This window comes from Battus philenor, unplaced genomic scaffold, assembly GCF_028537555.1.
Source record: "Battus philenor isolate CCGP_79_NKW_IND1 unplaced genomic scaffold, ilBatPhil1.0.hap1 SCAF_23, whole genome shotgun sequence".
NCBI classification, from domain to species: Eukaryota; Metazoa; Arthropoda; class Insecta; order Lepidoptera; family Papilionidae; genus Battus; species Battus philenor.
This window is the reverse complement of record NW_027181686.1, coordinates 3,950,201-3,975,645: the sequence shown is the minus strand read 5'-3', so window position 1 is coordinate 3,975,645 and position 25,445 is coordinate 3,950,201. Positions and strand designations below refer to the sequence as shown.

Below are 25,445 nucleotides of genomic sequence, written 5' to 3'. Positions count from 1 at the left end.
AAATATTTACCGTAATATAACGTTTTATGTAATTTTATTTCATAATATTGTGCAATTTTCACAACAGATGTGTCGCATTGATATTCAGTGTAGTTTGCGATTTAGAAGCTTACAACGTGTATATATAATATATTGACGTCTTCCAATTTTCGAGTATTTCTATTATAATAAGGTTTAGTTTATTTTTATTTTAAAAATAAATAAACATAATTAAAATTTCAAATAATATATCATGGAAAAAATACATAAAGACGAATATTATGAAAATAACAGCAGTGAAGACGAGTGGATGTTTGATTTAGTAAATATAGATATGAAAAGTGTTCGTGAAGAACTTCCTCAATGTGAATATAACTCCGATGATAATAGCAGTTCTGGTAGTGATGTGGTGCACATATTGTTCAACATGTCCTACGAATCCATCACTACACATTGGAGATTGCTTCGAAAAGTATCATACTTTTAAAAATTATAAAAATTAATTTTATTTATAACATTATAAATCAAGTAAATATATTGAATTCATATCTAAATAAATCATTTTAATCAGTTTAGTTTAAGTTTTCATCCTTATAAGCGTTTTAGAATTTCACCTAATTTTCCGTCGTGCTATGGGCGAGTATTACAAAAAAAGCTCTCGGCCGTTAAGGGTTAAACTGTGTTACATATAGTTAAATCAACTAACGGTCTACTTTGTTAAATATTATAGAAATCAAAAGTTTTCGATTATTATTATTTACTTCTCATGTTTGACCTGTGTGGTTAGTTATGGGTTCTTTATATTTTTTATACGATATTGATCAATAGTTATACTCTATTTTATTTAAGCTTGCATTGGAAGTATTTGGAACATTTTTAACAATTGATTATACAAAAATAAATAAATATGTTGTATATATGTATGTAATAATTTAGGTACGTATGTTACTGCAGGAACTAACTCTCCGTCAAGAGGCAGGCGACGCTGCAGGCGAAGCACGAGCTCATTCTCACCTCGGCGCCGTGCACATGGCGCTGGGACACTATTCGCATGCCGCCAGGTGTTATAGGGTATGTAAACTACACTAGTACACGTTTTCATACGTTATTCTCTAGTTTCTGTCGGAAGTTGACGCTGTTATCCTTGGGCCACTATCACAGTTTCGCCAGCCACAAAAAATTTTCCCTTTTCCTACTACTATTGCCCATTGTGTTGCATCTGTGTGACTTGGGCATATTGCTCCTTTCTTGCTCGTGATTTTGTTGGAGAGAACAATCTGTATTGTGTTCCTAACGCCGATGTCTTCAATAAGAAAGGACCAATATTTTGCCAATGTCTTCTGTATTATTGAAAAAAAACTTTAATGTTTTGTCAACGAAATCCGTTGAAGTTGTATGTAGTAATAATTTTTAATACGATTTAAATGAAATGCTATATTTATTAAAAATTAGGCCATAGTTGTATGTATTTTAATATCTCTCAAAGAAAAATAACTCATGGTAACTGGACAGTGATAAAACAATTAAACATTTTCGTTAATTGATTTTCGAGTTATATTAAAATAAATTATAATGTTACTAATCGACTTTAAAAAAATAAACACAAGAGCATCTTTTGGTTTCTTTTCAAGCATCGTTTCAGCCTTTGTTTGATGCTCACCTAAGCCTGTTCACCGAATGTGGTATAGATATAAACAGAGATGAGGTAAAGTTTGCTAGCCTCTCTTGATATTTCACAGGAGCAGCTGGAACGAGCACAAGAACTCCAAGACTGTGCCCTGGAAGCGCAAGCATATGGCAATCTCGGAATCGCGAAATTGAACATGGGACATTATGAAGACGCTATAGGATATTTGGAACAGGTAAGAATATTTAATATCCTCGTAAGTAGAAAGGTTAGCTTAGTATGGAAAACACTTTTATATTGAAAAATTCCCGGCATGCAAATCGACGAGTGACGCGTGGAACTCTTTGAAACTTTTCATAATGAAAATGTGCATCCAAATTCCAGATTATAATATATTTTTCATAATATTTACACAGATAACAATTAATACTTTATTATCATTTAAATTTATTATTTGTTTATATAATCTGTAAAAAAATTAGTGGCAAAACAAAATTTGTAAACTGTTCTCTTATGTTAAATTAATAAAATGGATTTTTAAAGTGATCAATTTGCAAAGAGTCGAAATCGATCTTACGGGTTCGACATAAAACTATCTTAAGGATCGACAAAATCTACAAATCGACTCCAATTAGTTACCACAATAATAATTACCTTTTCAAATTAGTAAGTTATTTTTAAATCATTTGACTAGAGGGTGGTTTATTGTAGAAAACGAGTCTTTACTCAAATGAGTTTTAATAATCTCAGATCTACGATAATAACATACAGCTAAAAGAAAGCTCTTATAATATTTGAATTTTGAAACACTATTAATTTAGGTCATAAGAATATAACCCTATAAATTACGACTATGTTTAGCAATTGGCAATCCTCGAGCGCGTGAACACTCCAACGTGCCAGCTAGACAAGGCACGTGCCCTGGGTTCCCTGGGCGATTGCTACGACGCGCTGGGCGACCCCGATGAGGCCATCAAGTACCACGAGCAGCACCTAGCCTCAGCTCTTAAGCTAGACAACGCAAGGGAACAGGAGAGAGCTTACCGCGGTCTGGGGCTCAGTCACAAGTATGTATTCATATATTATCTCATTACTGAAATAAATAATTACATACTGTTTGCGATAAAATTGCTGCGAATCATCATTGACTCTCAACCTAGCTACATTTGATTTTTTATAAGATAATTTTATTTTAATAATTGAAATATATTTTTATTTACAACCAGTCAGACAGTTTCCACCGTATTACATCATACTCTACTTCGTAATATCTTGACAAACCGACTTATAAGGAAACACAGCTTGCGTTAAAAATAAGGTTATAATGCTTGCTTATATAATGATGACATCATAGCAAGAAATACAATACATATTTTTTTGGACATTTCAGATCTGTGGGCAATCTACAACAAGCTTTAGTCTGTCTTGAGAAACGCCTCGTCGTATCTCACGAGCTAGGAGTACCTGAGGCAAAAGCGCAGGCTTACGGAGAGCTGGGCGCGTTGCACATCGCTCTTAACAATATGGAACAAGCGGTTTCTTGCCTGGAGCATCAGAAGAATATTGCAAAGTAAGAGGAATATATTAACATCACTTTTATCAATAAAATTAATGCAAACTGTTATCGATACATTTTTGGTCTCTCTAGGCATGGTACTGTTATAATTCGGCAATGAGCTATATAGAGGGCTATACTCGAAATTTCAGAAAAGAGGAGACCATTACGAACGTGTAACCTAGCGGTTTTAAGTGATGGTGGACAGATCACATAGCACATAGAACAGATTGCCTCTCAGGCTTTATGTGTCTTGAAGCAACGAACCAACAAGAGCTACATAAGACGTCCACCTACAAAGTGAATAGTTGAACTTCTTAAGATCGTTGGTAGACTCTGGATGCAGGCCTGTTCCAACCGGTCTTATAAGAAATATATGGAGCAGGTCTACGTATACAGTAATTTATACCCTACGTCTAAAGCAAGTAACAATCATTGGGCTGATATTTAATCACATATATTTGATTAGTAATAGATTAATAATTAATTTAAAAAGCTGGCCGTCCATTGCGGTGGCGTTCCTTAAGAGTTTCCTGTGGTTTAAAACACGCTTTCGGTCGAAACTTGCGGGTTAACAATTATGGAATAGGAATACTACTACACAAGACTAAAACATAAAACCGAACATTACACAACTATAGCGAACTTTTAAAAACAACTAAAAATTAACTACTCAATTTATAAAGTTGTCATATTCTCGAAATCTTTGCAAATGATTGATTGATTGCAGTAAATACCTTTTGAATAAACATTTTTATTCTTCTTATGAAAATCTGTATTGCTAAAGTAGATACTTATAATATTACATGATAATTAAAAAATATTACTTAAGAGTCATCAATCTAATTCCAGGCTGTGACTTTGTTTTTAGATTTATTTTTTATATCATCGATAACTGGGCAATAGGCGAATACGATGCAGAGTATAATCGATTAGTGTCCGTGATATATAGAGTTTTGTGTTTAGGGAACTGAACAACCAGATTATGGAGGCGGAGGCGTGGCACTCCCTGGGTGTGGCACAGCAGGCACGTGGTGAACATGCGGCCGCGGTTCGTCATCATCGAGCCGAGTTGGAGCTCGCACACCGCCTTGGACTCACGCATCTCCAGGTGCCATTCATTCATATGTTTTATTGTTGGACTTGTTGACAATCGGCAAGCTCACTTATACCAGTTCGCTGTGCGAGAACGAAATTTGCCCGCCACCATTTTGGCCCGAAGAATTCCTATTATGGTTTGCACAGATGGAGGTGTGGTTTATACTTTCTGAGATATAAACCGACAGCACAAAATTCCATAACATTATAGGACAACTTAACAATCAATGCGCAATAGAGGTAAAAGACAATTGGTTCACTGCCATCGGTAGGGGAGAGTAGGGTAATGAGAGTCAGTGGGTAATGAGAATCACCCACACATCCACAAAACAGTACACGAGAGCGACTCGTAAATGAGGTCCTCTACCCTGCCCTGGCCCCCAGGCGTTGCCTTGAAAGTCTCACACCAGTTGGCGCCCGCACTTCTGAGATACGGCTGTATTTTGTTTTTTCGCTCCGCTGATCTAATTTTTCGTCAATGTAAATTAAAAGGTAAGTGTCGAATAATTAGCAGTATACGATTAAGACATTCACACGTGCTTAGTTAGACGTTCAAAATTGTGATGTGCAGTTCTTAGCGTGTTAATATGTTACAGTTTTATTTTCATTCATTTTTTTTCTAATTTGTGTAGAAGTGGGTAATGAGAGTCGGGTGACTCCCATTTCCCACGAATGATCATGTATCGAAAGAATCATAATCACCAGTTCCGAGCACATCAAAAGAATTTCATCCCATAGTACCGAGCACACCAAAACAGTCAGTGTCTGCGATTAACTCATCAGATCCTAGCACTTCAAGTCAAATTACATTGCATGATTTAATCAAGTTACCAGAGAAGACACGTATTATTAATACAAGACAATGCCGAAAAAAACAACATGCAACACTTTTAACTTCAACGCCATTGAAAGAAAACCTTGTAGAAAAAGAAAATAAGAAAGAAAAGAAAAAAGGAGAAACACAGAAAGAAAATAAGAAATGGAAAGGTAAAGGTCAGGGAAAAAAAGAAAAAAAGTAAAGTAGTGAAGAAGACTCCTGAAAAGGTAAAGCGTCAAATACTTCAAAAATCTAATGAAACCTCTGTATCTGATGTTGGTACTAACGATTTGTGCCAGCATGATGAGGATGATGACCTAAAAGATGTGGGAAACAAGTGCCCAGTATGCAACGATTTCGGCAGAAACAATGAGATATGGTTCAGATGTACCTCATGTGGTCTATGGGCTCACGCGGAATGCACTGGGTGGGACTCAGCTCAAGGTTATGTCTGTGATATGTGCTAGATTTTCATTGACTCTGATTGCCCCCAGGGTGACCACCATTACCCTCATATCGGTGCAATGGGAGTCAAATCTGTTTTTTTTTAAACTTGAATAATTTTCAAAGTTGATTGCCAAAGTGATTGAAACTGATCTCAATTGATAGTATATTAGTTATATTATATTTAAAGGCGGTTGCAATAAATATTTTGTTATATAATTAATTTTTATTTGAGTTCTCGCTTAAGTGACCCCCATTACCCTGTTTTACCCTAAATAACTCCGACTAAATTTCATATTATTGCTTAATAAACACTGTTGATACATCAATACCATCGATGGAGTAGCGCTTATGGTGTTGCTATGACTAAATTAAAAATCTCAAAGAAAACACTATCGCTTTACTTTAGAATTACCTAGATTTCAATTGTGTCACAGGCACGCGCCTGCGGCGGTTTGGGTACCGCTCATGCATCTATGGGGGCACACGCCGAGGCAGCCCGCTGGCATGAATCTCGTCTCCGGCATGCTACAGCGGCAGGTAAGACGGCAATTACATCATATCAGCCGAAAAACGCTCTCTGCAAGGCATAGGCCTCCCTCAAAGATCGCCACGATTACCGATAACTCCAACGACTTCCCTTGATCTTAAGTATGTCTGTCAACCTGGAAAGGGGACCGACCCAGAGCCGCCTCTACCGGTTCATGGTACTCGAGAACCTGTTGGCCCCAACGGCCATCAGTAGCACGAGTGTCGTGATATGCCCCGCCCACTAAAGACCCCTTCGAACGATCTACGTCGGTGACCTCAGTTTTGAGATATTTACTTTGAATATAGGATGTTCTCTAAATAAACTGATGTGTCCAAGAGAAGTAGGTGGATTTCTAAGTCAAAATCAAAATTCTTTAATTATCACTACGTTTGTTTTTATTTTGACCATTTGTCAATTATTCATCCTCTTTATTTTTTCTCTGATCATTGTCAAATCAGTGTTGATGGAATTTTTAAAAGATTTGTAAATAATAGAATTGTGCATTTATAGTACCGACTGTTTAACTAAGTATTGACTGATTTTATATTTGTGAAAACTATAAACATTATTAATATAAGCCGTTAGTTTTTCCAAATCTATTTTAACGTAGAAAAAAATTAATATTGAATTTGACTTTCTAAAAAATAGGAGATACCAGAGGACGAGCTAATGCTTTGGCAGACTTGGGACGATCTCATTTGGCCATGGGCGCGTGTGGTAGTGCTGTGTCATACTTAAGGCAAGCCTTGGCTGCAACGGAAGGATTATCCGAAGCTGATGAAGAGGTAATGTCTTTGGATACATTTGGATACATTTTGAATACCGATTAAATTATCTAGAATCTTTTTAATTCAATTAATGTAAATTATATATTTATAGAGAGTCGTATTTAAAACGTGACACAAAAATATCATTTTTAAAAAGATAAGATAAACTTTGACGAATACCTGTAAAATGTAAATGAACAGATTCAGCGCTTTGAAAGTTTATCTAACACTCTTTACATTACATTTCATCATTCTAGCCGCAAATCTATGCACCTATACATAACAATACTTACACAGGAAAGTCACAAAGAGCTAATTTAAAACAAAGGATTTTCCTTAACAGCGTCATTTAATAAGATCTAAAATAATACACAAGATTCTTAAAGTAGTGTTCAAACATAGTTTACAATGATTTGAAACTTTTTTTTTTTAATTAAAAGGCAAAAGTTCGTCATCGTCTCGGCTTTGCTCTATGGGCATCTGGAGAACTGGAGGAAGCAAAGGAACAGCTGCAAGCGGCTCTCACTGTATTAGAATCCGGTAATGACAAACATCGGGACAGAAAGACAGCCGCTCTCTACACATCAACACAGCATGCGTTACAGCGAGTGTTTGTCGGTTAGTTAAACTTTTAATAAGTAATATTTATGCGAGTTGGCACAAAAGGGATATTTTTTATTTATAATACTTCTTAAATCTACGTTTAATCATACATAGCAAAGTTCCACTAGATATCATAGACCTTCCTTTTCTTAGTTTTAAATCGAAAATTAAAGCATATTATTATATTAATGCTACTATAGCATTCAAGCTTTCTAGTTAATCTAAATGTATGGAACTTGGTTTGTTGACTTATTTAAGTGGTTGCTATTATATTATAATGACATCTAATATTGTTAAATTACATTAAAAAGGCAAACTGTTGAGTTCAACCGGTGTTAGCATATTACTTGTAATCTAAAAATAATTGACGAATCAAATGGACTTGTGAATGCCATGTAAAGAATATTTTGAATTTGAAATTTTAATGTATATTGATGGATGTTAAACAGTATTTTTCCTTTATAGAACTAGGCCGACACCCTGAAGCTTTAGTGGTAGCGGAGCGTGGTCGATGCCGTTCCCTTGACATACTGACCGATAGACAACCGGGTGCTTTGAACCAAGCAAATTTGGAACTTCACACTGCACAAAGGTAATTCATAGTTATCAGTTACGTATGTTTTGAGCACTGGTAGCCCAGCAGTAAAAGACTTGCGATCGTAGGTCTAGAGTTCGATTCCAGAGATACAATCTTATACAATTCACAGTGCACATTAGTTTTATGGGATTGAAACCGCTAACCAACAAATTTCCAAAGGATGGGCAAAAGTATCTTCTGCGCACAAAAATAGCACACTGTAATCACGAACCCGCCTGCCAAGCGTGATGATTATGCTATTTATCATATAGATATATTATATATACTGACATAGATATTTTTGCAGGACTATATCGTTATGTTTCAAGTTCGATAAATTGACAAAAGTTTAATTTAAATTTTTATTCTATAACCGTCATCGTATCACCTGATGAACGCATAGATCTTCATCGAAGCATATCTCAAACCTTATGGGCAATTTTAAAACAAAAATGTGTTCAAACCAACATTATATAATACTATTCACATCTATTTAATCTTACTAATGACAATCATAATTAGCTTCTGTAATATAATAAATCAGTCGCTATCAGATTTAAGAAATTTGATCTGAAAAATATAAAAATAGGTTATTATTTAAACCCCTTTCAATATTTTTCTTTTCAGAAACCTTAATGAAGAAGCTAGCAAAGAAAGAACAGAATTGTGGAGTCCGTCCAACGTGGAACAAATCTTGGAAGTAGTCAACAAACAGAAAGCCCCTGTACTTTACTATAGCTTGGCCGCCGGAAAACTTTACGCGTGGTTACTTCAACCACATAAAGGTAAATTAAATGATTCTATTTACCACTAATCTATACTTTTACCTTCATTGTTCCTTTTTTCATCCGTCTATCTCCAAAGTTTAATAAGTATGTGCTTTATATGCGTAAAAGAAACAATTTACTTGCCATTAACACAAATATCCAGAGTGAATTTAGTATAAAAAACGTATATTTGTAGACTCATTATCTTCAGGATATACTCAATATAAAACAAACAAATACAACTCATAAAACAAATAGAACTCATAGCTGTTTGGTGTTTTAAGTTTAAATGTCTTTAGTTACAAATAGGTACATAAGGCTATTATATATTCAATTGTTTTATTTTTAAACTGTTTCATTTATTTCTAGGCATCCTACGATTCCATCAAGTGTCGCTCTTAGATCAGAACGAAGATAGCGACAACAGTTTACCGGATATCAGCCCTGATGATTTACAACCGAGCGCGAGTAAGTATATCGTATTGAAGAAATAATATAGGCCCTGTCCTGCACAAACTTAGAAACGAAATAAGCAAAAAACGCTTACACTAGGCGTTTAATAGACCTGCGAATTAGTCCTTCGTGGGTTAATATTTCTATTTTTTTAGACTTCTTTTAAAATCAAATAATAGCGACCGATGTTGTCCTTTTTTGCAACCTCGAATGGGAATCCATTATAATAGGCTCAAAGTCATCCAGAGAATAATGATCAGAAATGAGAAGATCCACAGGAACCAAAGTCACTGACGTAGCTCAAGAATTGCTCTTTAAAAGTGGCAGTGGTCGGAGCACATCACTCGCGCAACTGATGGCCGTTGGTGCCAAAAGGTTCTCGAGTCCCCCATGAATTTTTAAATGCTAACGGGCAATCAGCTTTTAGCAATATCTAAAAAGATCATTTTTATTATCATCTTGATTCTTTACAGCAGTTTAGGAGATTGGCTCCAGGTGTCCTTTTCCTAGCATCGTATACCTCGACATGGGGAATCGTGACCATTTCTAGAAAGTTAATCTAAATACAAAACAACATTAATTTTAGTACAATATGTTTACATTGGTTTCAAAATATTTTTAGATTTTCTAATATCAATAGATATTAAGTCAAAATAAACGATAAACTGCTTCCAGCTGCCACTAAAATTATGTTAATTACTTATTTACTCTTTTCTTTTTTTTCCAACACATAATATGAAAATTAATCATAGGAAATTGTCCAAAGATGAAGTAAAAATGGCAAATTCTTCTAGACAACCATCGGTTATTATTTACGGTTAGTTTCTTTTACCACAATAAAATAAAAAATTAAAATGTTTAAAAAGGTTCATTGGGCAAGCTGGAGCGATACATTGGCGAGTGGTCGGCGTGGCTGAAGACTGCCGAACGGAGAAATGAAGAGGACCAATGGGAGCCTGACGAGAGACCTAACACAGGTCTTGCTAGAATGGTACGCATGTTACGTTTTCTTCAGTTACACTACTATATTACATCTTTGCACAAACATAAATAGTATTTATCTTATTATAACAAGACGTCGTAGTTGTCTTATCATCGGTTTATTTAAATTTACTATAATAAGATGCATTATTTTGTTAACACCCATCGAGACGATCTTTGGGGGGGGGGGCTATGTCTTGCAGTAGGCGTCTATCGGCTTACATGATGAATCTGCAATATCGCTAATTATTTACATATATTAATTATGGCCAGCTGATAAATTTCGCTCGTGTGGTCATTAGGGCCGAAACGTACTCGAGTGACGATCACAAGACGGGAGACGCGACGTGGGTAGGCCACACATTAGGTGGGCCCACGACATAATTAAGGTCACGGAGAAGTCACTGGATATGGGCGGCGCAAAGCCGGTCATTGCAACGATATTTAGAGGGCGGCCTAGGCCCTGCAGTGGACGTTCAGCAGCTGAAAATAATAAGAAGAATTTATATGAATGTGAGCACCAGTTCGAGGTAACAGCGAAACTGGCAGAATTGAAATGACTCGGGAAGAAGTTCACATGGTGTAATATTTAAAGAAACTAATTTAATCTATGGTATATCTCACTAACGACATCTTTTAAAAAAGTAGTCCCATCGCATCTTTAAATTTATTTACAATTGTGGCTTAACACAATCATCTGTTTTCTTCATTTGCGTGCATAGGCATATTTGCAAGAGCGATTCGATTACTATGTTTACTATACAAGTGTGAGCAATGAAGTTGTAAATATATTTTTTTATTCACAGGTGTCACGCAATCACCTTCTGAATTCGTCTAACTACTCACTGAGCTCGTTGTTCAGTGTGGGCTCGGTGGGAGGGTCAGTCGCCGGCTCCGTAGCCAGCTTGCAAGGATCCACAAGGTGTGTATGAGGAGAAAAAAGGTTCTATTTAAATAAAATGTAACACTTTTGTTTGAAGTAATAACATGGCTATTCCAAACAACGCGTGTTTTGACTTTGAAATTACATTTATATACCCATAGAAATAATATTATAAAGGGTTTATACAATCGCGCGGCATATCGAATGGCACGCAGTTTATAATAACGAAGTTAATCATCATCGTTGGACGCGAACGTCGGAGCGTGTTGATTTGTGGTTGTACGTTTAATTGAAGTTTATTATAAAATTTTAATGAAAAATTTTAGCTTTAACCTTAGTTGATCATTTCGTAAACTTGAAAAATTACAAGAAAAATGACATTGTAGGTAAATTAATCTACAATATATTATTGTTTAAATCACTTTTTCATCACATTTTTTTAAATTACCGAAACAAATCAATCGTCTGTGCTCAAAAGGTCAAGTGCACACGGTCCCCGTAAGAAGCAGCCCGCATGGCAGGGCCCGCCGTGTCTAAACATGCTTTATCAGATGCTCATCGCTCCTTTCGAAGATCTCCTGCCAGCATCATGCAACAACAATCATGGTTTGTGTACTTATATTTATTTAATTTAGACACGCACACATCAAAACATAACGTATATTTTTCTTACTTTTATATAAAATTGTAAAAATATTTAAGTTACTGCTTATAAGTGCAAAAACTTTAAAAGGGTAAACGTTTAACCCATATGCTTTCAGGTATGGTATATGTATCTATCTAAATTATTTTCATAATTTATTACAACATATTAAAATTAAATATTGTTTTCTATCTGTCCCCGCAGACTGTACCGCCAGAAGATATTGGCCTGTCGCATTTTAATACAAATAATAAATTATTGTAACATATTTCAGAACGGTCACTCTAACTAGGTTGATTTAAAAAAAGTGTGAAGGCAGTAAAGATTTCTGCTGACAAATGAGTTATGTATTCCTACCTATTACCAATCTATATAGAATCTATATCTATACATAGATTTGTTATAAGTATAAAAGCTTAAAAGGGAACGTGCAAAAGACATATACAAGTACATAATCTCCAGCCCAAACCATAATTATGCTTTAAATTAAATGCTAGTAAATTATAATTTATTCACTTTAATAATATTATTAACATGACAACCTTTATCTTTGTATTTATGAGTATATAAAAAAAGTATCTAAACATTAATTTATTAAAAAAAAACTACAAGTAAATTAAAATGAATTAGCGCAATAATTACAACAAAAATTTAAGTTTATCGCGTCAATAAAGTCAATGATACATTTAAAAAAATAAACAATTTTAAAAAACACGTTGGGTCTGAGTTTGTTGTGAATCTAGTTTCTATCAAGTGTTCACTTTAGGATAAAATAAATGATGCAACGTCTACTCGTTGGTCGGGAGAGATACGACCTCTCCCCTTGAACGCCTTCACTATACGCGGGTAATGACTAGAGGATTAAACATGATAAGTTCCAAGTAATGTATAATATTATGATTGTAGCGATGCACGGGCGGCGCGGTTGTGGCGGACGGCGCGAGCTGGTAGTGGGTGTTGAAGGTGCTCTGTACGCGTGTCCGTGGGGCGCGCTGCGAGCTGCAGGCGACGCGGAGCCGCTGTGCGAGCGATACGCGCTGCTCGCCGCGCCCGCGCTACGTCCCCTCCGACACCCGCGCCACACACGCCTCGATCGCGACCACGGTGAGCACTTTTCGAAATTTTGTTATTTAAAGAGAACAATGGTTTATGTCTAAAATTCAAAATATTTGGACATTTTTTTGATTATTTTTTTTATTTATATTTCTTTCTTTACAGCTTCGTCGTCAGCTAACGCTGCAGAAACAGGCATGCGGTGCTTGGTGGTGGGTGGCCCACGCGTGGGCGGCACTCGTTGGGCTAGCGCTCATACACAGCTTAAAGAGGCCGAACTGGTGGCAGATATGCTGCGTGTCACTCCGCTCACTGACTACCAGGTAAATCGGAATCATCAATGAAGACATCTTTGATATACATACATACATATTTATGACAAATGTTTTTATCATTAGAACAACCGCAGAACGTTCACTACTAGATATAAGCCTTCCCGTCAGATCTGGAAAAGATCGGTTGGAAGCTTGCATCCAGATCTTAAAGCTGTTCTTCGTTAACGGTGGACGTACGATGCTGCGTTTGGAGACCTGTGGTCTTCACTCCAGTACCTTGAGACCTCTATGGCTATCTGTTCAATTTGCCAAACCGCTGGCCAATGTCTATCATATATTTGAGTATATTATATAAAAAATATGCTTTTAATATGTCACAATTTCCTTTCAAGAACAAAAAATGGTAATAACACTGAAAATATGTTCATTTATTATTTAAAAAATGTTCTATTCTTCATGATATTTATCTAACTTTGTAAAAATATTATACAAAAGTATATTTCTTAGATATCAAATTCAAAATCATAAGTTTAACTAAAAGAAAACGGGTATAATAGAATTATAAATATATTAATAATTCTATGATAAAGTAAAGAAATACAATAATTTCTTTATGTTTTACTTTACAAGTTAAACTAAAGGGAGTCGCTGAGTCAGCGTAAGAGCGGTCATTGTGGCCATATTTGGGGAAGACCTATGCCATGCTGTATAACTTATTCCAACTTTTATCGTAGGCTTCAAAGGAAGCTGTACTGGCTCAGCTGCCGCAAGCTGAATGCGTCCATTTCGCCACTCACGTGTGCTGGAAGACACCCGGCATCATACTGAGTCCAGGAGAAGTTGTAAGTTCATAAACAGATAGATCTTATCACTAGATATTCAATTGTATATATATATATATATATATATATATATATAAAGAAACTTTTTTAAAAGATATAATGACACTGCGCACATTTTGTACAACTCTTATACACTTATTATACACAAACACGTTAACGAATAAATACATACTAATTACGTATGTGATAATACAATTTTTAACTTTCATTTTTTTTATTAATGTGCTGTCGACTGTAACACTGTTATTTGCGCATACAACTGATAGCGACACTGGAATTACATATCTTAATTTTAAATAAATAAATTAAGAATCATGGTAGGTTAAATTGAACGTTATACAAATCAACAAATCCACAGTTTTCCTCGACCATTATTAAAGCCAAAAAGACTATTCTACAAATAACAATTCTGAAAAAATATTACAGGTTGACTCCCAGGCTAAGCGTCTCCTTAACACAAGCGTTGGGAGTGGTGCTGTTGATGTTTCTACTGAAAATGAAGAAGAAAGTATGTAAAAAAACTATACCAACATTTTTACATTTCGCTTATGTTTAGTCTAATCTTTTTCTTATTTCTGTATTAATATCTTATCTTCTATCCTTAAATATCAAATCTAATAGAAATGGATATATCTTATTTCATAAACTAAAGAACTTTATCTTAACAATGTATTTCTTTCGTTACAATTATATTTTATTGATCCTTCTATTTCAAATGTTGAAGGTCTCATGATTGATCGAAAAAAAATTATTTTAATATTTACGTCCGTGTTTGTACTTGTAATGTTTATAGAGATAAAATTAATACAATATTTTTTTATAGACTCCGAACTACCACCTAGCAATGAGGAACTTCCACCGGCGTCAGAATTTATGCTGACAGCATCGGAAATAATGAATATGAAAATAACAGCTCGATTGGTAAGCACATATGTAACAATCAATCAACTTTTATCTATACATATTATCTGCCTTGATAATATCTTGTCGTAAAAAAGTCGTCGGAAGGTGCTAGGTGAACGTTGATTTCCAGCGGTCTTATTTGAAAGTTATGGGAGCCACATGTTCAGCAGTAAATGCCCTACAGTTGAAATGATGATGGCGATGTTTGTATACCGCATTAACAGCGAATAACTTTTTAATAGAAACCAATCAAGCAGCGGGTCAGTCCTAACGGTCACCCTGTTAAATGATTATAATTATTCTAGGAATTTAGCCGCCATCGAATCCTATGTATGTTTCTTCTATGTGTGTTCTATGTGTGTTTCGTCCTGAATCCCCTCGAAAGGCTTAGATTGTCAGAAGAAATAATTAGAACATATAATTAAAAAAAAAAAAAACATATATTTGTATTTTTTATGGGTGTTAATATTTTTGGATATCGAATGATAATAACGGTAATTTATTAAAATGCAAAATTCTATTTATTAGAGGTATAAGATGGTAATTGAAGTGGGTTTTCTTTCTAGGTGGTGATATCATGCGCTCCGTCAAGCGCAGCGCTTTGCGAGGCATCTGAAGGGGATGCAGGGGTGGCGGCAGCGGGCGGGGGAGTATCTCGTCTATGCCGGGCGCTACTGGCTGCCGGCGCGCATGCTGTACTGCTCGCACTCTGTCCCGCGCCGCAAGACACTGCCACCAAGATCCTTTATCGCGCGCTCTATTCAGCGTTACTGCAGGGCAGCCGCGTGGCCAAGTAAGATTTTGTTTCCATTTTACGTAGGAACAAAATGCATTTAAATACTCGCCCAAACAAAGTAAATTTTCATTACTGAGAGACGTGGCCAAACATATCAGTCTCACTTACTATTCTTTTTTAAGTTTTCTATGTTGTGAATGTATAGAAGCCATGCAGTGTTGTGTTGCACGCTAACTGCATCAGACCAGCTACTAATTGACCATCATCTGGCCCTTTTACTCCCTACATTGCCGACGACTAGTTTCTTTTCACACCACATCTCGAGTACATCAAAATCTTCTGTGCCTAAAAATCTTTACGATGTTAAAATTAAAAATATCTTAATTCAAATAAGGACTTACATGCACTTTTGAATCATCAATGACTTTAAAATTAAATGGTATTTAAAAAAAACTACGTGTACAGTATATTTTTATCGCGAAATACAAAGCTTGCTTAACCAAAGAAGAAGCAACATTCTACCAACGATTCCTTCCCTAATTGTACTTCTCTGCCTTTAGCGTCTGATTACCTGTACTACTTTGCGAATTAATGCTCTAAGTTGTACTACTCGTGTATCACAGAGCCCTGGGCGACGCGATGCAGACTGTGCGACACACGAAGCACTTCGCGCATCCAGCGCACTGGGCGGGGTTGGCTTTGTTGGGCGCCAACGTTCGCCTCAGCAACAAGGTCGCGCTCATGGGACAAGCGCTATGCGAGCTACTCGCCGCTCCGGATAAATGCAGGTAAACTCACTACCTTTTCTATCTTTTTAAACGAAGCCGAAGCTTCCACGGGAAATCTCATGGCTAGTTATTGTAAAGTAAATTCGACTAAACGTCTTCGATGCTTTACAAAACTTGTATATACAAATACGTTCTCGAGCCTTAAGATTCTGAAGTGGTGACCACAGTGGGATCGCAGCCAGTGCAGTAAAGAACGTCTGCCCATACGTTGGACAGACTCTTTATGTAGGTCGATTTAAACTGTCCCTATTGAAAATCTATGAAAGATCCCTATGTCCAACAGTAGATGTCTTGAAATGATAACGATCATGATTAAAAATTATTTTTACCGTGTTAGAGGATATAATCGTACGGATACAATAAAAATATAAAATTTATATCTTCATAATTTCTTGTAAAAAAAAATGTATAACTGATGTTAATTTTTAGAGATGCACTACGAGTCTGTCTGCACTTGGTAGAGAAATCTCTACAGAGAATAGTGAGAGGACAGAAGAATGCGATGTACACGACACAGAAGAGTATCGAGAACAAAGCTGGAACAGCTACAGGATGGAGGGAACTGTTGATGAGCGTTGGTTTCAGGTATAAAATATTTATAATACACGAATCTATATATTTATAATAACGTATTGGCTATAACAGTGAGAACAACCTTTTTACTCAGCGGGCCAATTTAAACTCTGAAATTATTTGGCGAGCCGCACATAAAGTAACACTTATTAATAATCCACAAAACTATATTTATAATAAATATTAGAATTACAAAATTTAAAATTTTTAAACGAAATAAAATTTACTTTTACGCTTTTCACAAAAGAATCGCGCAGAAGCGTCGCGTTTCGTAATGTATGCTTGAACAAGTTACTGTTAGACTACCTCGTCAAAAATGAATTAATTTTGTTAATTACATTTAATATTACAATTAAAGGTGCAAAAAAATTATTACGAAATATTCTTGGGAAAAAGTCGATACAATAAATTCAGTTTTCGAAATTCTTAGCAGGCCGCAAAAAAATATTAAAGGGGCGGGAACAACTCACGTACCCCGGTTTGCTCGTCATATACTATAAGAACATTCTTACTGTTACAAAATCATTTATATATATTATACAACATTAAGGTTATCGCTGCGTTTCATAATAATTTGATTGCTAATAACTAACAACTGAAATTTGTGGTCTAGTCGATGTAATGTAATAATGTCGATGTTTAACGAACAGACTGACACATCCGACATTTTGTTTTAATATAAATAAATCTGTTTACAGGTTCGAACCCGCTGCGAATGGCATACCGTCAAGCGTTTTCTTCCCTCAAAGTGATCCTGAAGAACGTCTGACTCAATGTTCTGCCAGTTTACAAGCTCTTCTAGGTGCGACAATATCTATATCCAAATAGATAAATACTATATTATATATTTATATGTTATATATTCCAATACTAATTCAAAAAAATATTCATGAATATACAGGATGATACATTTTATGCTTTATGTAATATCAGCTAAAACCTTTTAAACTTTTACGCCTATTTACAATCGCCTTAGCTAATACTTCTGGCAATAATTATTTATAATATTTAGTAATTCAAATTTTAGAAACGCTTTTTTACTAAGCTATCCTTAGGCTATCCATTACGGAAACCATTAATTTTTGGGCAGGTTGTCACAAGCTTGTACACCTACACTCTGCATATCGTCCGATTTAATTGTTAAAACGAAATAATATTTCAGGATTAACACCTACGACACTTCAAGCACTTTCGAAACTCATATCAAACGGAGACGTGGCCGATGAAATTATTGGTGTTATCCGATCTGTTATTTCTCAGTTCTCTGTGAAAAACTCTGATGGTGACACCATTGAAGTTGCTGTAAACGTCAGGTTCGTATCATTTATATTTAAAATCTACCTATTGATGACTTTATTACATTATCACAGTTAATAAATTTGAAAGGCACAACTCAACTTATTGGTTGGTCTTAAAGGGATAAAGATGCGTTTACATGCATCTTCATTCATTATTTTATTCCTGATTGCTGTTTAAATACGATAACGAAAAAAAATAATATTAAAGATTTTCAAAAATTAGTTTGTGTGAAAGCACTTCAACTTGCAAAATAACAGTTGATAGAGCGCTAGTTTTAATATCGTCCGATAATAAATTATAATGATCACTTCTAATCAAAAATACAAACATCCATAAACAATAGATTATCTAGCATACGTATTATTCATAATAAATAAATAAACAAATAAATATAACGTATTATTGAATTTTAAATTCTTCGATTAATCTGATATCTTGTATATTTGTACACAGACTTTGGCGAGTAAACGGCTGCCATGAACTTCTAGCATCATTAGGCTTCGATTTGGCAGAAGTGGGCCAAGATGAAGTCACTCTACGCACAGGAAAAACTGCGAATAGACGCCACATACAATTCGTCTTGCAAGCCTTGCTTGCACTCTTTGGTAAGCATTAATTAAAAACAATAATATATTTAAATAAGAAAACTGTTTTAAATGTACCTAATTAAAATTATAATATTTCAATCCATTTTTAACTTATGCAATAGTTTTAAGAATTACCATACTGTTTTGGTATATATTTATAGTAAACTTGATGGTTGATTTGACATAACTGGTAAAATTAAAATATTAAAAATTAATTGCCTTTATATTTAATTGTTAATTGAAATAATTTTCTTTTATAGATACACAAGAAGCTCCCCGAAGTCTCAGCTTGGAATCGAGCTCGAGCGTAGAATCGTTGGCATCTATCGATGACGGGGACTTGGAGCCGCACTCCGATGGCGAACCACCTCCACGACAACACCGACGTAAGTTTTATAAAAAATAATCAATAATAAAATTAAAACGGTTTCAAATATAATATTTAATAAGCCTATGGTATCTATGCTATTTGCGACACAACCATGCGGATCGGCAAGTTGAAATGGCAGCGGACAGTCCACATGGCACGCAAAACAGAAAGCCACTGGGACCTTGACCTTGTGCAGCATAGAACGCCGCCCACAAGTTTGACCTTCTCAAAGTTGTTGGAAGAGGCTAGATGAAGGCCGCTTCCAATCGACTCTATTAGAAATAAATGGGGGAGGCTAGATATAGTCCAGCAGTGGACATTCTATGGCTGAGGTGATAATGATGATGCTATAGCTGTAAATATAAACAATTGCAAAAATATTTTTAGTCAATTTTTTTGACATGTATATTTGCTTTGTTATTAGATTTTCCGATCAATACTTTATAGCAGACTAATATGGAAACAATAGAAGGAAAGACTACTAAAATATGATAAATAGCTTTTCAATTTTTTTTAAAAAAATAATTGAAATTACAACATATTCAACAAAGTGTACATAAAATATGCTCGTCTAGAATTAACCAATAATTAATAATGTTTTCAAATTTATTTTTGTTACAGAAGAGAGCGTGTCTTCTGTACCGCCACCTCCTCTACCATTAGGATCTTGTGGTGGAGCCTTTACGATGTACGTGCGAGGTTCTACATCTAATACAGAAGTTGGTCGTGGAGAACCTGACGGAAGAACTGCCCCACCACCAGCACCGCCTCCGCCGAGATATCGCGGAGAAAGTGACGCAGCGTTTACTCCATCACCACCTGCCGCTCCACCATCAACATCAACAGCACCCCAAAGGGATGTATCGCTAGCATTAGCTCATCAAACGAAGATCAGAACTCTTTACACAAGAAGGCCACCTTCGACCGATGACTCGGATTGGGAAAGTTCAGGTCACGACACCGTCTTACGCAGACGCCCAGAACATTCTCACACAAGATATTTAGATGCTTTCTATGATCTAGCGTCAGCACAGCCAAGAAGAACTGAAGAAGAAAAAACTGATCAGTCAATGAATCAACCCTCGACATCAAAGAGAGTTCCTCGACCAAAAATGGGTACGAGCAGTAGAGACTCAATGGCGCAGGTTCGACACATGAGTGGAGAACTAACTCCGACAATTTCCGAAGTATATCACGAAAGAAACATTGGTTTAGGTCTTGCACCGCCTTTAGCTGAACTATTGTTAGCAGAAGAATCGAAAACTGAAATGCGCGCCGCAAGTTCAAGTGAAAACTTGCTTTTACAAAACTTGGAGAAACTCGGCCTTTTAGGTGACCCAAGCGAGACTGAAGAAAGATGGTGTAGTAATAATACATCAAGGCCGTGGCTTTCAGCTCCGCCCCTAGAAACTGACGTACAGGGTTCAGATCTAACAACCGCCGAAATTATCGAGCGTCAGGCTAAATTTAAAAAAGATGTTGAACCCAAACGTAAGGAAGAAAATGTTTATGAGTTAAAACCCAAAGAAGAAACACCGGGTCCGAGCGGAATAGAAAAAAGATCTGTTTCACCATTTTCTGAGCTATCAAGAAGAGATGAAGGTGACGGGAGAAGCATAGCAGATTCACACTCATCCTATAAAGCATTAGTGCTCAATCCACGTACACCATACTTACCTGAAGAAGGAGAAAGTGGAATTAAAGCTTCCACTGAAGGAGGTAAAACTCATCCTCGAACCCGAAGGCCTCCGGTACCACGGACACGACCAACTTACACTACACTTGATTTTCCATCGAATAAATGATTAATGCTGAATTATTTATCTATCAAAAATTTAGGTTACTTTTAATATTCCTATATTTTTTACTTTAGTATAACATATCCGGCTATGAACAAAATATTTGTATAAATGACGCCTTAATTATACATTGTTTTTAAGTATAATTAGGTTCACACGGCTTTATTTATGCGTATACGTTAAATCGATGTAAAAAATAGGTACTTATTTATAAATTAGTTTTAATTTATAAAAACAACATCGTGCTGTTAAAAAAATATTATGAAGCTATTGAAATTGAGAGCATACGCTTCTAGATTTTATAACTATAATTTGTGATTATTATTTTAAATGTAGTAATTTATTTCGTACCTTATCGCTGAATGTCCATTTTTTGCCTTAGTTGTAACAATAATAAAAGTTTCACTCTTGCCATAGTGTGTAATTACTTTTGTCTGTAAAATGTACTAATAAATGCAATACTATTATTAACTGCTGTTTAATTTTGCTTATTTTTGTCCTTTTAGAGATATATTTATGTTCCTACTAGAAGAACCTGGGACGCATGAGCAGAGATCGCATTCCGGATACATATTTAGCTAATAATTATAATTTTCCTTTTATAATTGCCTTAGGAATGACGAGACGTATGAAAGTAGAAGTATAGTATCAGCTAATTTCGTTCATGATATATATATCATCTATCATGAATGAAATTAGCCGATAGAACCCTTCGCTTTGGCAGGTTAAAGTGAGAGTGGGCAACAAACGTAGCGTTAAAAAATATGACAACTGGGAATTCAAGGCTCTACTATAGATTACAGACAGGCAAGCGCAGCATAGAACGTCCACCGCCAAGGTGGACAGACAACTTAATTAAGGTTGTCGAAAGAAACTGGATGCAGGCTTCCAACCTATATTAAGACAATGCATATGTTCAACATTGAATGTTCTGCTACTGAAATGACAATGAAAAAGTTCGCTGATTATGAAAGCACATTCGAAAACTTTGAACTTCTATCAAGAAGGGGGATGGAAAGTACCCATTTTGTTAATTTATATTTTATCACTTCTTAAAGCTGTCGCCGCCATACTATATATATATTACACTATACAAGAACACTACACCAAGACTACAGTCATAAATAGTGTAATCTACAATCAATCTGCTTCGCATATCAACTTTAGGTTCGAATAGAAAATAAATTTGGCAACAAAGGCACTTTGATGTATACCGAGAAATCGAGACCCAACACACGTAAACATGTAACCAAACCTGCACTGACACACGGTCGTACCCGGGGGTCACCAAACGGTGCACGGCCCCCACAGGACGGGCACGCCCGCTGCCAACTACGCTCCAGCCAATGTAGACACAATGTAGACACACACACAAATTCACATCACTACAGAGTAACACCGATAGTGAAACACCCAGATCCACCCAGAAGTCCTAGAAACCCAGGCACGGCTTCCATGTTAAGGTGGACCCACTGTCTCAAGCACATCGACCTCTACATAGGACACCCAGTCCTACCCAGGAGTCCCAGAAACCCGAGCACGGCTCCCGTGTAAATCAGGTAGGCCCGTCGTCTTAGGCAATCATCAAACCAGGCCGGATCACTGATCCGGAAGAGTTCTCCACACTCGCCCCTGCAGACCCGCCACAACAAACATCATCTCAACATGGTCTTTAATCTATCTCTCGATATACATTATCTCATAATAACAATCAATCTACCAATAATTTGTGCAACTTACCCGGGCCAAGGGTAAGTACTAACCCATCGTCATCGTGCAAGAATCTTACCACATGAGGCCTGTGACTGTTTTACCAATCGGTCACAGCACAACACGACTCCACCTTTGCACTACTCACACGCGCACTCCGTGCGCCAACACATATTTCACCAACACGTGTTAGTTTCTCCACACGCGCACACTCCGTGCACCAACACATATTTCACCAACGCGTGTTAGTTTCTCCACACGCGCACACTCCGTGCACCAACACATGCCTCACCAGCGCATGTCGTATTCTCTTTTGCACGTGCGCAATCCGTACGCCATCACATATACCTCACCAACGCATGTCGTTTTCATTCTGAAAAATACTCTCATCGTCTTCCCGAATAAAAATCCGGTCTTTCGAATAACATTTCGTATTCCCGAATAAAAATCCGGCCATCATCTTTTTTTCCATTTTGACATAATCTGTCATAAAAAAGTAAAACTCACATAGCGATAACACATTGGCAGGGTGACAAAAGAGATTTAATACATTTAATTGCACTAACCACGCGACCGAAAAATCGCGTATTTCGCGACAAAAGCTGCTTCCAAACTTTTTGTCCGTAAATATAACTAAACTTTATTCCGAATATTCTATCTCTACTTTTTTTAAATGAAGAGAATTTTTAAACATTTATTTTGTTTTATAACTAAAAAATATTTTAAAATCGTTATATCACCTGACAAACGCGGTCTACGGATAATACAAGCAGACAATTTATTTATGATTATAGTTAAAAAGAATGATTTAAATAATTCATAAATTTATTACATATTATAAAGAAAGTTTCCGTTCACTTATTTGACTATTGACAAGTTTATTACTGCACTTAAACTGAGACAAAAATATAGTGCGCTTAAAAAAAATTTAATCAAATAATAATGCAAACAACATTTAAAAACATTTACTTGACGAGTAAGCATTTATACTTTTCCTGATTTTTTTATTCGAAAGATAGCAATGACTACATTTGTCACAGAGACCTATAAACTGAGAAATTACAATGTACATAACAGCTTTTCGTGATATTAAAAGCCGTCGATCTAAATATCGAAGAAATAACACAAATAAATTATAAAAATGTGTCCGAACAATGCGGAAATCGTAGGAAAACAAAAAACATAAACGTTTTGGAGGACAAAAGCGGAGGCGTTGAACTTTAAAAAGCGTCGCCCAGTTTTTATACGTAAATATCGTTACAAATAATTGGATTCAGCACTACACAGTTTTTATATTTCATCATTTCGTCATTCTACGAGGCTAGTTATTGTATTTATTTCACGCTCGAGAAAAATACTTACGAAGCCCTCCGGGATATTACTATACCTACACAGCGTGGGAAGGCCCCCTGGTACGTGAACAGACGACATCATCAAGATTTGAGAAGTCGCTGGATACGGGCAGTGTAAGACCAGCTACTATGCCAATCTTCTGAAGAGGCCTATGCCTAGCAGCGCTCGTCTATCAACTAACGCGCGCACACAAATATGTACGTCGATTCCCAATGGTCTTGCCATTTAGAAAATTTTTGAGTGATCCGCATTCAGCAGCGAGTGTCCTATGGTCGAAATGATGATGCCTACACCATAGATCAAATTTCTATTACAACAATAATAATTGCCCAATTGAAGTGGTAGTAGATAGGCCACATGGCCTTCCACGCTCACATGGACAGACAACCATGTTAAAGTCGTCGGATGTAGTCCGCTTTCAACCAGTTCTATTGAACTTTATAGGGAGGCTTCGGTGGAGTGGTGGACATCCTGCAGCTGAAATAATGATGTTGAATAACATAGTATTCGGAAGATCATATTTCGACACCATGGACTGATGATGGGATTCAATAAAAGATTACCTAGTATTTATTGAAATGATTTGACATGATATGACACGATAAGACACGGTATGATACAATATGACACGATATGACACGATTTGATATGATATGACATGATATGACACGATATGACATGATATAACATGTGTGCCAAAACCAAAATTTTTACATTTTAAATTGTTGTGTTGTCACTAAAATGACATTCGACAAAGAATTTAAAACTAATTAATTTGAATAATAATAATTAATTTAAGACTAAAGCCTAAAAGAAAAACCAGTAACTTTTTGTTATTTATCTTCATGACGCAATCGATACTCACAGCTTTCAAGTATAGCAATGTATTATGCATGGACAATGGACATAACTTTGATTTTTATCACACCCATCTTGAAGATAGCAATCAGTCATATGGAAAATTACGATGTTATTTTTCCAATTAATTCTGACCGTTTCAAGTATAATTCATTAAAAAATAAAAAGTAAATTAAGTGGAAGGTATTCTCTGAATATTTTAAAGGGTTTAAGTTAAAGTAAGTTCGATTAAGTTACAGCATAACGTAAATATAAAAATGTAAGTTTAAAATTTATTGAAAATAGTTATCATACTTTTGACAATTTCATCGGAATAAAATAAGAAAGAAATAAATAAAATATTATTCTTTGTAATGTCTTTGTCTCCAAGTATATTCAAACGCGCCGCCTTTAGACGTTTGTCTATGCGAACGATGGGACAATAATAAGCCAGATCTGTAACCTAAAAATCATTTCGTAAGCAATCTATAACAGCCTGTCCTCATTTCCTATAGGGCGCTCCAGAGGTTTGTGCAGAAACCTTTATATATAAATAAAGTAATCATTGAAAAAAAATCTTACAAACTGTCACAC

The 25,445-nt window shown here is 35.8% G+C and overlaps 1 protein-coding gene across 2 annotated transcripts in view; it reads left to right on the top strand.

Moving 5' to 3' along the window:
- The window catches only part of LOC137924056 (tetratricopeptide repeat protein 28), a 110,094-nt gene extending 88,709 nt beyond the window's left edge, over positions 1-21,385 (top strand). Inside the window, exons 16-42 of one of the 2 annotated variants that reach the window (XM_068767370.1) lie at positions 934-1,050; positions 1,719-1,841; positions 2,468-2,673; positions 2,997-3,176; positions 4,128-4,272; positions 5,958-6,060; positions 6,701-6,837; positions 7,260-7,437; positions 7,888-8,014; positions 8,627-8,784; positions 9,136-9,234; positions 10,086-10,210; positions 11,007-11,122; positions 11,562-11,689; positions 12,633-12,830; positions 12,945-13,102; positions 13,789-13,896; positions 14,323-14,404; positions 14,720-14,817; positions 15,366-15,592; positions 16,159-16,323; positions 16,753-16,908; positions 17,595-17,698; positions 18,059-18,209; positions 18,649-18,800; positions 19,043-19,168; positions 19,774-21,385. In XM_068767370.1, coding sequence (XP_068623471.1) covers positions 934-1,050; positions 1,719-1,841; positions 2,468-2,673; positions 2,997-3,176; positions 4,128-4,272; positions 5,958-6,060; positions 6,701-6,837; positions 7,260-7,437; positions 7,888-8,014; positions 8,627-8,784; positions 9,136-9,234; positions 10,086-10,210; positions 11,007-11,122; positions 11,562-11,689; positions 12,633-12,830; positions 12,945-13,102; positions 13,789-13,896; positions 14,323-14,404; positions 14,720-14,817; positions 15,366-15,592; positions 16,159-16,323; positions 16,753-16,908; positions 17,595-17,698; positions 18,059-18,209; positions 18,649-18,800; positions 19,043-19,168; positions 19,774-20,957 — 4,851 coding nt within the window. In that variant the 3' untranslated portion in view covers positions 20,958-21,385. The remainder of the gene's footprint in view (positions 1-933; positions 1,051-1,718; positions 1,842-2,467; positions 2,674-2,996; positions 3,177-4,127; positions 4,273-5,957; positions 6,061-6,700; positions 6,838-7,259; positions 7,438-7,887; positions 8,015-8,626; positions 8,785-9,135; positions 9,235-10,085; positions 10,211-11,006; positions 11,123-11,561; positions 11,690-12,632; positions 12,831-12,944; positions 13,103-13,788; positions 13,897-14,322; positions 14,405-14,719; positions 14,818-15,365; positions 15,593-16,158; positions 16,324-16,752; positions 16,909-17,594; positions 17,699-18,058; positions 18,210-18,648; positions 18,801-19,042; positions 19,169-19,773) is intronic. The other variant, XM_068767371.1, reaches the window with a different exon arrangement.
- Positions 21,386-25,445: the final 4,060 nt, after the last annotated feature.